The sequence below is a fragment of the Ciconia boyciana genome, chromosome 13 (assembly GCF_034638445.1).
Source record: "Ciconia boyciana chromosome 13, ASM3463844v1, whole genome shotgun sequence".
Classification (NCBI taxonomy): domain Eukaryota; kingdom Metazoa; phylum Chordata; class Aves; order Ciconiiformes; family Ciconiidae; genus Ciconia; species Ciconia boyciana.
In genome coordinates, this window is record NC_132946.1 from 2,488,881 (window position 1) to 2,502,555 (window position 13,675).

Genomic DNA, 13,675 nt, shown 5'->3' on the forward strand with positions numbered 1-13,675 from the left:
GAAACAAGCATTTACTGTCACAGCACCCAGCAGCTGTCCCCACCAGCACCTCAACCCTGCTGTCCCTGGCACCCTAAATTACTCTGTGTTCATTCAGGTCTAGTCTTTCGTCCCTCTGGCTGCCAGGAATTGGGTTTAAATAAAACAGAGAAAGTGAATGTGCGCAGAAATAACTAGTTTGTAAAGCAGCATTAACATTTGGGGACTCCTCTAAAGAAAACATACATTCAATTATGTCTAATGCAGTTATACACAATCCCGCTGAGCATTCAGCTGCGTTTGCTAAGAGAGATGGGGATCTCGCAAAGAATTTGGGAGCTTCCTTCTACTAGTTAAGATTTTTCCAGCAGTAATATTTTTTCCATTAAAATCCCTGATCCTTCCCTGTGGAAATCTGATCTTTAACTGCAGGGTTAGCAGGATGAAGGCTGAAAAGGATTTTCAGAGGAAGAATTACCTTTTTTTCTCCTGTATTTGTACAGCATCTATAATGAGGGGATGCTGATTCAGAAGAGGGATTCCTAAGCGGTATCATAGGACAAACAATTAATAATCACAGTAATCATAATTAAGAGAATTGTGCTTCTCCATTATTTTGAAAAGATGCCATCCAGCCTGTGCTGTGCAGGAGGAAAGAAGAGATCCTTTGCCGGTGTCTTTAATGTGTAATGCATACATGTGTGTTGTTGATCCTGCAAAAGCAAGTTTTGTTTTGTTGCTGGTATCTTAGAATATTTGAACAGAGGTAAAACACTGACATATCATTTCCTTTCCACTGGTTTTGGTCTTTACGCGTGCATGTTTTCTGAGACTGAAAGAGAAGGCCGTCCCTGTCAGGTTTGTAATTGCTTTCACCTTGGCTGCCAGCACCACGGTGTGCAACTTCAGGCTGGGAAAACTGCAAGATAAAAATGCAGAACAAGCCACTAGTTAACTTTTTCCACTGGGATATTAAAGAATTAATAATCACAAAAGCACTTGTTAGTAAGGGCTATTTTATTTTATTTTAGCAGAAATTCCACACCAGGCCCAATGTAACATGTAAAGATTTTCATGAAGCCCTCACTGCCTTTGACTCACACTGGAGTCAAAGCTTTCTCAAAATAAACGTCCTTTTTCTCTGATATCTGCTGCCATGAGGAAGCCTACAAAAGGGCTGAGGAATCCCATGCACTCCTCTCCATTTGCGTTTCAAGCAGGAGAGAGGTCAGTGGAGCCCTGCCCGGTGCAGGTGTGCAGAGTTTCTTGTATCAACGCCAGGTAGATGTTCATGGGTTGGAAAAGAGCTGCTGGGGGACGCGTTCCTCCATTGTTCGCCCTGCAGCTGCCAAACTCTTCCTGTCCAGAAAAAGGAGGGATGCCGGAGCTAAGCACCCCATTAACACAGTAAAAACTAATATTAAACTAATATTTAAGCCTCTCTCTTTTCCCCCTGTTCTCAGCAGACTGCAGCAGCTGTGCAAGGGGCGCAAGTTTGCATCCACTCATGGCGGTGGGAGCCTCAAGTCCCCAGCTCTTCACAATCCACGGAAACGCCTCTAATGATGGGCTTTGGATGAGGCTGTGCAATGAAAACCTGTTCTTGCTGTGGTGGGAGCACACAGTGACTGGAACACAGCAGCTTGCATGAGAGCACACTAATTTTTCACTCCTGCTGTGCAGGTGACAACAAGAATTTCAAGAGCACAGCTAAGCACAGCGGTGGGAGCTGTGGAAATGCCGAGGACTAAATACCCCAAGTGTTAATTAAAATTTGCAAAAAGGTTCTGTCCCTTCTACTCCTGAATTGTTCAGAGCAGTAAGGCTCATTTCATGTGAACAGAAGACAAATTTTGGCCCTAAACCGGTCTGCAAGCAGCTGAGCAATATAAATTTAGTCTTTAAATTGTGTGAGCAGGCAGTGGTTGTGTGCTGGAGCCTTCACAGTGTGGGATTAGACCCATCACTACAGCTCATCTTGAGAGCAAAGCTTTTCAGCTCTTCTGCTGCTATTTTAATTGAAATTAGTTGAAAGTCACCACAGGTCTTTTTTTTCTTTTCAGATATCAGGAGCTTTCCTGAAAAGGATTGAACATTGTTTCACAGCAGTCTCTGAGCTGCCACTGAACTGCTGCATCCTCTGGGCAGAGCATTAATCCTGCAGATGTCAGAGGCTTATTTTAACATGACGCATGGGTTACTCTTATCTGATCAGGGGCTGTTTTTTCTTCCCCTGTAAGGCTCTTTCTATTTGCTCTTTGAAATTCCCATGTAAAATCTGCTCGCAGTTCAAAGGTAGCCAATTTTTGAAAAATGGTAACTTTACCACTCGATCAGATGAAGCGATAGAGCCCACCTTTGGGCTGGGCCTCCACCCAGCCACGGAAGGAGTGCAGTACATGTGCGCATTGCAGAGCATATCCCGTCGTGGGCAGTGGTTCCCGCGTGCTCTCATGCTCTGAAAATGCCTTCCCTGTCTTCTACTGAAGATGAAATTTCTCCTCCCTGACATTAGTAGGGCTCGGACTGCTCTGAAGCCAATGCACACGCACTTATTCCTGCATAACGAATAGGTACAGCAGAGAAGAACTGGGATGGGAGGTCAAGCCACCTCCATCCCATGGGGATTCTGAGGGTTCCCAAGTGACAATGTGATGGAGCCAGGCATGCAGACCTTGTATTTAGTGCCTGATCCCCAGCAACGCTGGTGTGAGCTGGCCAGGAACTTTATCGGAGACCATGTCAAGCTTTAAAGAAAATGAAGCAATATTGCCAATATTGACAGGCAGCTGGTCGAGCTTTCTTGTGCCCGCTGTCAGGAACAGCCAGCTCTGTTCCACCAAATCTTCTGTAAATGTACCCTGCTCGGGTGGACTCTTTAAGGCTCCATTGGGCAATTGGAATCTCAGCTCTTCCCTCCCAGATCTGCACCCTTTTCCTGGAAATCCAGATGTCAGGGCCCGCCCTGCAGCGGGCTGGGTCAAGACAAAGAAACATTAGGCCAGGTCTAGATGACACATCATGTGGGATCACCGCAAGACCTGCCCTGCAGCTCCATCATTTTCCCATCCCTGTGCAAACGTCGCTGGTACTTTGTCATACAACATTTGAACATGAGACCCGCCAAGACAAACGACGCCACTTGAACCCAGTTGTTGTCCCAGCATAATCTCATTCCATTTCATGGATGAGTGAGCTGCTCAGGAAACCAGAGCTACTGAAGTTTCCCAGGTGCTCCAGATCCCTGCTCTCCCTGTCATCTCAGCGTCTCGCAGCCTTGCCCAGCTCGGATTGGTCTGCAAGGCAGGACAACGCTGCTCCCTCCACCAGCTCGGCTGAGAACTGATGCTCAGAGACATGAAACTGTGCAAGATCACAAAACCAGACGCGAAGCAGGACACGTACCCTGCTCTCGTTCCATGCGCTACCTCTTCCCCGTGCCCATCACGCTACCAAAAGTTGTCCTCCTCCTTCTACCTGCGTTGGACAAAGAGGAATTCAAGTGTGCGGGCTGGGAAATGCAATTCCCTGCCTCGGGCAGAGCTGGGGAGCTGTGAAAGGCAGCAGCACGCAAGGGCGAAGAAAACCAGTGTCTCTAATTCCTGCTGTCCTTGGGGGCTTCTTTTGCAGGAATTTGGCTATAGTTGAAGGCAGGGATCAGAAAATAGGGGCTCTTGTTTTCATTCCTACCTCCGTGGGCTTGCCCCAAAGCTCCGAGTGTCTCCCAAATCCCTTCCCAGCCTCAGTCATGCAATGAGGGTCGAATCTTCCGGGGAAGGTACTCCGCAGGAGAGGCTGCCTTTGAAAAGATGGACTAAACCCAGCGGTTATTGCTTGGACTCAGCCACCTCTAAAGCAGATGAAATACAATTTACCTGACTCACGCCATTTCAGTAAGATAAACTTATTAAAGAGCTACGAGAACCCAAAGAGACAGGCATTATAGAAATATACGTTAATTATATGTCACATGAGAGGAAAAAAAAGTTTTGCCAAGCGTCCAACAGTGCTGCAAAGCCACCGGTCTGAAGCCCAGGGAAACAAACTCTTCCACAATCTCATTAAGCTTTGGATTGGGCCCTGGAAGAGAAGTTCAATTAATCCTCACTTGCAAGTTCAACCCATATAGTACGCCTTGAGCCTTAAAGAGAATGTTATTTTAAAAGACACTTTGTAAAAGTATATTTAAAAACCCCCTTTATCCAAAGGTAACTCACTTTGTGACTCTGCAAACTGAAAGCTGAAATCTTGAGAAATTACTGATAAGGAAATGAGAGAATTTTTAAATAAAACAAAATCCTGCTTTGCACTTTAACAGAATATATTCATTTTCATATAGAAGGCATATGGACATTCAGGCACATTTAAACAGTGTTACATTTAAATTCAAAGTGTACGCTTTATTTCAAGGTGATGATACATCACAGCAATTAAACAAAATGCTCTCAAAGCCACCACGTTCCTGTTACTTTCAAAATGCTGGAATGCTCGAAGCACTTGCACAATTTCTTTTTTTTTCCTGTAAATCTTGTACTTGTCCCTCTTTTTCCAGGGGTTACGGGGCTGGGGGGAAGCAGCGGCTGAAACTGGAATTTGGGGAGTTGCTGCTTTTTTCCAGTCGCAATTAGAAGGCTGGATTCCGCGGATAATTAGAATCAAATGCTCCAAATAAATGCTGCAAAACCAGGGCTCGCTTCGAGGGGGGCAGGCAGAGCTTTTCAAAAGGGGGCTTTGCTGAGGGGCCCGGGCGCGCAGCCCCGCACCGGGCTGTCCCGCACCCATTGCTGGCGGGGGACATTTTGTGGGCAACCCCCCAGACCCAAAGGCTCACCCCGAGGTGCCGCATCCTCCTCCGGACGGTGCAAAGACGCCGGCGTCGGGCGGGACGCGGCCAGGGCAGCCCCGGCTCTGCCCTCCCGGGAGGTTCCCCGGTGCCCGGGACCGGGCCCGCCGCCGGAGGTGGGAAGGCGGCGGGGAGAGAGGAGAGGCGAGACGGGGCGAGGGGAGGCGGAGGGGCTCGTTTCGGTTCTTTCCAGCAATTCGCCGCTTTCCTCCGTTATTTGCCCGTTGGAGAGAGCGGGGAGAAACGATGCGCGCGGGGATGCGGGGAGCGCACGGCGGCCCGGGGGCACCGGGGCTCGGCTGCCGGAGGCTGCATCGGCAGCGGGGGTACACGGGCAGCTCCGGCCCCGCGTGCGACCGGGACTCACCGGTGCTTCTGCCACGCACCGAGCTCCCCAGAAGCCCCCTCGGGCCGGGGGCTTACGGAGTAACCAGCTGTCCCCAGGGCACGAACCGCCGCAGCGGAGCCCCGGGAGGCAGCGGCTGCTGCCGCCCTATCCCGGCGCCGCTCCGCACCTCTTCACCGCAGCGGCCCCATCCCGCGGGGCTTGGAAAAGTGCTCAGCGTCCTGCCGCCGAGCCCCGCAGCCCCGGGCCGTCCCGCACCCGCTCCCCGGTGTCCGTCCCCCGTTCCCTCCCCCCCTCCAAGAGGGGGGTCCCCTCCGCACGCCAGGTGTCTAAAACACATCCCCGCCAGTACCGCGGTGCGGTGAAGCCTCCGGACAATTTGCAGCGGCAAAAGGGGGGTGGGGGGGGGGAGCCCGCACATGCCGAAGGAGGGCCCCTTCCGCGGCCGGGCCGGGCCGCGTCCAGCCGCCCCCCGGGCGGCAGCACCGGCTCCGGTCGGCGGAGCGGCGGGAGTGCGGCGGGCAGCACAGCCCCGCCCCACCGGCGGGGCGCCCCGCCCCTTTATGTAGATAACCCTGCCGCTCCGCCAATGGGGAGCGGCGCCGGAGGCGGGGCCGCTTGCCCTCCCCTTAAGTAACTTGTTGCCAGGGGCCGCGTTTCGCACTGGACGTGGGGCGCTGCGGCGGGCCGGGCGCGGGGCGCGGAGCGGGGCGGAGCGGGGCGCCGGGACGGCGGCAGGACTGCTTGTGGTTGTTCTCTGTTTTTCGGCTGATTTTTGCGCGTCTGTGTCTTATTTTTATTCTTCTCGATTTTTTTTGTTGTTGTACCTTTTTTTTCTCGCTCTTCGGGCGCCCGCGGAGAGGGGTGCGCGGTCCCCGCCGCTCCGCCCGGGCACATCCTCGCCCTCGGGGCGGCTCTGCCCCTCGCCCCCTTTCCCCCTCCCGCGGCCACCAATGCTCAACATGACCGAGGAGCACGACAAAGCGCTGGAGGCTCCGTGCAGCCCCGCGGGCACCACCAGCTCCATGTCCCACGTGGACTCGGACTCCGACTCGCCGCTGTCCCCCGCCGGCTCCGAGGGTCTGGGCTGCGCCCCCGCGCCCGCCCCGCGCCCGCCCGGCGCCGCTCCGCTGGGCGCCAAGGTGGACGCGGCCGAGGTGGACGAGCGCTTCCCCGCCTGCATCCGCGACGCCGTCTCGCAGGTGCTGAAGGGCTACGACTGGAGCCTGGTGCCCATGCCCGTCCGCGGCAACGGATCGCTCAAGGCCAAGCCGCACGTCAAGCGGCCCATGAACGCCTTCATGGTGTGGGCGCAGGCCGCCCGCAGGAAGCTGGCCGACCAGTACCCGCATCTGCACAACGCCGAGCTCAGCAAGACCCTGGGCAAGCTCTGGCGGTGAGTCCCGGGCCGCGCATCCCCCCGCGGGCACCGCTCCGCTCCGCGCCGGGCGCGGCAGCCGCGCACAGCCCCCTCGCCGCGGGGCCGGGCCGGCGGGACCCCCGCGGGCAGCCGGGGGAGGCGACGGGGGCTTTGCCTGGGGGTGCACGGCTGGATTCCCCCTCCCAGCGCTTTTTTTTTTTTTTTTTTTAAATCTCTTTTTATGTTTTTGGCCGGCTGCGCCCGCGGGGGATTCTCGAAGCGTTTCAAGCCGAAGTGCAGAAATCCCCCCCGAGCCTGCCGGCACGCTGCAGGGCACGGGCCGGTCCCTGCTCCGAAAACCCCCCGTGCAGGGGCCTGGGCGCCCACGGCCGCAGCGGGCTCGGCCGGGGTGCTGCCGGTGGGTCCTGCCCCAGCGCTGTGTCACGCGTGGATTTTCCCCGTTCCATCACCGAGGCGTGCAGCCTGGGCCCTTCCCTCTCCCGGCCAGGGTTTCCCATGTCCCTCTCCCCAGGAGACTGAGACTCTTTTTTTAATTGCTTCTTTTACACTGGCTTTTTCTAAAAGTTTCTTTTCCCGTGGCTTGCTTGCTTGTGGCTTAACAAGTGATAAAACCCAACAAGCCCACTTTTAGCAGTTATTTTAATCTGCTTTCTAATTTCCCTTCTTAGCTGTGCGCTTGCATGCTCAGCGCTGCCCACCGATGCAAACTTATTTTTGCTGGCGGCATCTGCCTTCCAAGGCTCTGCGACGAGCCACGTTTTACCGCGTGGTATATTCGGTCGTGTCTGGCTGTACCAAACTTGCATCTTTCCTGCCTGTTTGGGCCAGCGATGCTCCTGCTGCACTTTGAGACTCTCCAAGAGTTTGCAAAGAGAGGTCTGGGCGGGGGAGAGTTTTGAAAGAAATAATCCCATCGCTGTTGCCTTCGTGGTTTCTTTGTAAGCACCAAACAAAGCTGGAAATGGGCAGCGTTGTTTGTTGCGGTGAGGGGGTGGCATTTGTAGGACAAACATAGGAATAATATTTGGCAAAGGCATTTGAAATGGGGCAGGGGGATTTTGTTTTGCCCAGTTATCGGTATCTGTAGTGATCGGGTTTTTTTATGCCTTTATAGTTGGTATTTTAATACATTTTTGCAACATATTTGCCACGGCAAATTTGTTTTGTAATTAACTTTCTGGTTGCTCAAATCAGTGTATGGGAAGTGGGGATGTGTGAGTTTGAAAATAGGCTGAAAAATTCTAAGGAAAAGGTATTAATTTTGGAATTTTTTTTTCCCTCTCCTCCTTACTTAAAAAAAAAAAAAACCATCCCAAAACAGTTTGTTAAGTGAAAATGAGAAACGTCCCTTTGTGGAAGAAGCTGAGCGGCTCAGGGTCCAGCACAAAAAGGATCACCCGGATTATAAATACCAGCCACGGAGGAGGAAAAGTGTAAAAGCCGGGCAGAGCGACTCCGACTCCGGAGCTGAGCTCAGCCACCACGCGGGCACGCAGATCTACAAAGCGGACAGCGGGCTGGGAGGCATGGCCGATTCCCACCATCACGGCGATCACACAGGTAAAGGGCTCCCGTGGGCAAAAAAATCTGCAGGTCCCGGGCGCGTTGGTTTGGGACATGAACCCACCGGTGGGCACGGGCTCATCTGCCCCCCAGATGAATATTGGTGGGAATGGGGCCATCCAAAAGCAGGAGTCATTGCCCCGAGAGCTGTGGTTTTGCACCAGGTTGTGAACGTGGCCACGGTTTTCTTTAGTAAATGGTTATGGAGCTGACTGTGTGATAGGAAATCCCCAGAGCGCAGGGATCCCAGTTTCCCAGCTGGCCTGGGAGCGGGGAGAATTAATTGCGAGCTAATAAGGGTTAATAATCCGTTGGCCATGCAAAGGGTGCCTGGGGGAGCGGGTCCCGGAGACACGGCTTCCCCCCCGAAGCTCCCCGCTTCTCGGCGCGCTGCAAATTGGCACAGGGCGCGTGTTGACAGATTCCAGGAGGATTGCGAACGTCCTGCAGCTTCAGACGCGTCTGCGCTCTCGCCCAGCCTGGCTGGGGATCCCGGCCCCGGCCCGCTCTGCTGGGACAGCTTCTCTGCCTCCGGGAGAGCCGGGCTGGCTTCAGGCTGCCCGTGGGGAGAGGCTGAGCGGGTCCTTCCGAATCCACCCCCTGGTTCTGCTTCCCAGGCGAGGGGGACTTTGTGCAGCTGGGGGTGTCCTGCCATGTCCCAGAGTGACCCTCATGGGCACAGCACGCTCCCCGGCTTCTCCCTGCTGCAAACCATCACCCGTGCGAGTGGTTTGCCCCAGCCGAGGACATCGTCCCTGGCATGGTCGCAGGGGGACATCAGCTACCTCCAACATGGGGCTGTAGGTTTAAACCCCCCTTCCCCTCTTGCAATAGGAAGGGGGATAAATGTGCATTTTTTTTTTTTGTCCTCCTTGAAGTCTGTTGTTTTGTGGGCACTCTTGTTAAAGCCTTGCTGTCCCTTCGTCCCCAGGCCAGACCCATGGGCCACCCACCCCACCCACCACCCCCAAAACCGACCTCCACCACGGCAGCAAGCAGGAGCTGAAGCACGAGGGCCGCCGCCTCGTGGAGAGCGGCCGCCAGAACATCGACTTCAGCAACGTGGACATCTCGGAGCTGAGCAGCGAGGTCATCAACAACATGGAGACCTTCGACGTGCACGAGTTCGACCAGTACCTGCCGCTCAACGGCCACGCTGCCATGCCGGCCGACCACGGCCCCAACGCTGCCGCTGGCTCCTATGGCGCATCCTATTCCCACTCGGCCACGGGCACCGGCGGGACCAACCAGGTCTGGACTCACAAAAGCCCGGCCTCGGCATCGCCGTCATCCGCCGACTCGAGCCAGCAAAGGCCGCACATCAAAACGGAGCAGCTGAGCCCCAGCCACTACAGCGACCAGTCCCACGGCTCCCCCGCGCACTCTGACTACGGCTCCTACAGCGCCCAGGCTTGTGCCACCACCGCCTCCACCGCCACGGCCGCCGCCTCCTTCTCCAGCTCCCAGTGCGACTACACGGACCTCCAGAGCTCCAACTACTACAACCCCTACCCTGGCTACCCCTCCAGCATTTACCAGTATCCCTATTTCCACTCCTCTCGCCGTCCCTACGCGACGCCCATCCTCAACGGCTTGTCCATCCCGCCGGCCCACAGCCCCACCGCTAACTGGGACCAGCCGGTCTATACGACCCTGACGAGGCCTTAAAGGATGCGCAGAGCCCCCAAGGGCTTCCCCAACATATGCACTAATGAAGGAATGAAGACGAAGAGCGTGGAGTGCCGCGATAGTTTCCGAAGTGCCTCCTGAGCCACTGGGAACTCTGCTCGTTGCGACTGGATGTCCCCTTGCTTCAAAACTCTCCAAACGGACAGAGCTCTATTTTTCTTTAATTAATACAATTGAAAAAAAAAAAATTAAAAAAAAAAAAAGGACCGGCGATTCCTTTTGAATAAATGAAGGACAAAACCATTCGACTCCTCTGTGAGGACTGAACTGAACTTACTCGTCGTGGAAGTTGACAAGTGCAAAAGTGGAGCAGGGGGGTGGGAAGGGGGGGGAAGAAAAAAAAAAAGCTGTTCGAGACTTTAAGGGTCTATTGCAATGTGAGGAACGGACCAACCTTGAGGGCAAGAACTCACTCGGACCAACGCGGATGAAACCCGAAAACCCGGCTATTCTGTGGAACAATCTCGTGGGAACAAACGAGTCTGGTGGGACCAACCAATTAAATGTCTGAAGTGTTTGTTTTTTTTAGTCAAGAGTTCTTCTAAGCAAGGTTTGGCTGTAATTAACATTTTGTTTTGTTTTTGGAAGCTTAAAGTGGTTTTGTTGTTTTTTTTTTTTTAAATCTGTTAAATATGTATTTATGTTCTGTATTATTTTGTCTTTTAATTAATGAAGTAATTTTGTGCAAAAAGTAGAATTTTAAAAGATTTTAAAGATGGGGTGGGGAGGGAGCATAAAAATAGTGGAGATGATACAATAAAATGGTGTTATAAGTCTATAGATTTTTGTTGGTTTTTGGGTTTTTTTCGTTTTGAACCGCTGCAGCAGTCGTGTTTGAGAGGGACTGGACAGATCTGCCCATGGCAGAGCGGGTCGCCAACAGGGAACTCAAACGGGAATGTAAAAGAACGAGGCGGGGAAAGTTACTGATGAAATTGGGAGGCTAAAACGATTGCAAAAAGGAGCAGGCGATGTTTCTGGCTACCCGCTTTCAGGCGTTAAAATTGGATTTTAAGGCATTGCAGAGTCTTTGTACACTTTCAGAACCAGGACTACTTTAGAGGAAGATGTAATTTAATGAGAAATTATCAACTTCTGATTCAGTTTTGGCTTCTAGGGACCAGATATCATCCATCAAGCTGTGAAACTAAAATCTTCTCCACTAAAAAAAATTTTTAGGTACTTAGTTTTAGACTAATATTTCATTGATATATTTCTACTTCTTCCATTGTATGCTGAGCATATAATAACCATCTATTTTATGGTAACTTGTGCCTTTAAAAACTTTGTAAATCTAAAAACACATTTCAGAGGTTATCATCTTTTTACCTTTTCTACATTTCCTACTCTTTTTCTAAAAATATTTTTTTGCATATTTCCTTTTGGGGACGTGGGGGTGGGGGAAAATACAGAAAACTCATTTTTATGCAATCTATTTTTCTGTATAAAGTGGCTGTTACTTATCTGTTCTCTTCACTAGCTTCTGACTAAGCAATGCTAACTTTTGTACAGATCAATTTGATAAAATTAAAAATTGCTTTTTATCAAGTACGTGTTACGTTTTCTTTCTGCTTGAGCCTATTTCTGTGCTGAAAAGAAATGTGGAGAACAGCTTTGAGGGAGACAGGGTATTCAGAATAAAATACTTTGACCAAGGGTTTCTCTGTTCTCCTAATATGTTGGTTTGGGTTTTTTTTCTTGCTCCCTTTCCCCATACATAAACAGTGTCTTACTATGAGATTTTTTTAAAAAGTTCTTTTTTACTTCTTTGGGAAGTATATTTCCATGCCCATAATCCCAAGGATTTCATAGGATTTCATTGAGACTGCTCACATGAGTAAGGGTTTGCAAGGTCAGACTGCGTGGTTTTAGAGCAAGTTCATTTTATTCTGTACAGCACGTAGGAATTTCATAGTAACAAATTCTGTTTTCGGGTTGGTGAGCCCTTGCAAATATATCCTAATTATGATAGCAACAAAATTATATGTTGCATATAGTGGTTTTTTTTTAAAATACAGTCATTAAAATAGTTACATTTGTGACCTTTTTTTTTTTCTTTGTATAAACTAAGTTGCAGTCTGGTTTCACCAGTTCAGACAAACCAATGCAAGATTTTCAGGCTGGGCCCTAATTGGGAGGAAAGGATTGGGATTAGGGAAATTCTGCCGCCCTTGCCTGAGAAACGCGCTCAGGACTTGGTTGCAGTGCAGCACTGTGGAAAATGTTTTAACATGGGGAAAATAAATGTGATGACAATTATGAAGCTCAAGAACATTAACAAAGTCTGAACAACAGAGTCCCAAAGCAAATTTGCTGTTTGCAGTATCTGCCAAGAGCTATCTTGCCAGAGTGTCTGTAACTGGACACCATTTTCTCTGCGCTCATTTACAAAACTGCTGGCAAAATGACTTTATTACGCTCTAAGCCAAAGCTGCAGAATAACTTTCAGAGGAGACTTTCCTCCTTTCTCCTCCCTCCAGTTATGATGCAAGTTTCAAGTCTTACCCTAACTTGTGCTCAAAAAATAGATGTGTTTTGGCTTTGCCTGTTGGGCACGTTGAGGTAGGGCTTCCTCTCCAAAGTCACACGCTGTGGGGAGAAAAAGAAGAAAAAAGGTGAGATGGGAATGTAAGTGCTTGTCTTTACTTTCTTCTTGATGTTTAATAGCGAAGCGTACAGTGACTTCAGTGATACCTGGATTAATCTTTAAAACAGAGTTAAAATATCTGTATGCGATGGTATCGTAAATCACCCAAAATACTGAAATTAAAAATTGCACCAAAGCGTCTCTGGCTCATGGGAGAGTGCGATGGGGGTCTGTGCACCCAGCGGGATGGGTGCCAGTCGCAGGCTTGGGGAACGTTACCGAGCTCTTCCCTCCCTCCTTTTTCTTCTTCTCGCAGTGTATTGCCCCAGCCGTGGCTTCCTAGCGTGGGGTGACATCCAGCGAGTGCGACGTCCTTGGCACGGCCGGGAGCTGCAGGGTGTTTGCGCAGAGACGCGCTCTCCTCCCGCCCGTGGGGCCCCCGGACCAGCCTGGCGACTGCACCGAGGAAAGGCGCATCCAGAATATGCAGATTTTAAATCCATTTGCTTTTGGCCGTACTTACTTGCTACTTGATTTTGCTTTCTACGAGCTTTTGTGAAATCAAGTTAGCTTTTACTACTATTTGCAGAAACAAAATGCTATAGATCTATACCGTCCAGTAGGTACAAGCGATAACGTGAGCCTTGGAAACCCCTCGGCAGCTCCTGGAAGCAGCTCCCCTTTGAATAGATAATGCTGAATGGTGACATTCGACTTTTTTTTATTGCCCTCAGAGTCGGGAATACTCACTGCGCATTTGCTGTTGAGTAAAATTCAAAGGCATTGCAAAATGGATGTTCAAGAAGGTGATAGGCATGTAAAATTCACTGGCCTGAATAATCCCAGTGACTCAGGCTTTAGGGTAAGCTGGGCATTTCTAAGAGCACCAGAACTTCATTCCCCACGCCTAGATTTACACTTAAACATACGAGTCTCCCATTTCATTTCCCTAGGAGAAAACCACTGATCGGGGGCACAGTTTATGTTCAGAGAAGAGCGTTTTGATTTGAAATTAATGCTGTTTGTACAAATGCATTTTCATGCATCGTCCTTTTCTTCCATTTTACGTGTAGATGCCGTCTACAGAAAGAGAAGTGATTTTCCATGAGCCGAGCGTCTTCCTGACGTGAATGGCAGCATTGTGTGTCCCGAGCTCGGCTCTGGTGGCTCTTGTGTTGGCGTGAATCTGGAATGTCTCTGCAGAAGTCAATGAGATCAGGTGAAACCAAGACCGGCTTTTGACCCCTGGCTGTCAACAAAAAAGGGTTCTCAAGATAATTGCAGGAA

General features: G+C 51.0%; 1 protein-coding gene across 1 annotated transcript; it reads left to right on the top strand.

Annotated features, from left to right (window-relative positions):
* The first annotated feature begins 5,842 nt into the window (after positions 1–5,842).
* Positions 5,843–11,304, top strand: SOX8 (SRY-box transcription factor 8). The gene is made up of 3 exons (XM_072877960.1): positions 5,843–6,564; positions 7,871–8,109; positions 9,044–11,304. Exons 1-3 carry the CDS (start codon positions 6,122–6,124, stop codon positions 9,778–9,780), a joined length of 1,419 nt encoding a protein of 472 aa, XP_072734061.1. The 5' UTR covers positions 5,843–6,121; the 3' UTR covers positions 9,781–11,304.
* Positions 11,305–13,675: the final 2,371 nt, after the last annotated feature.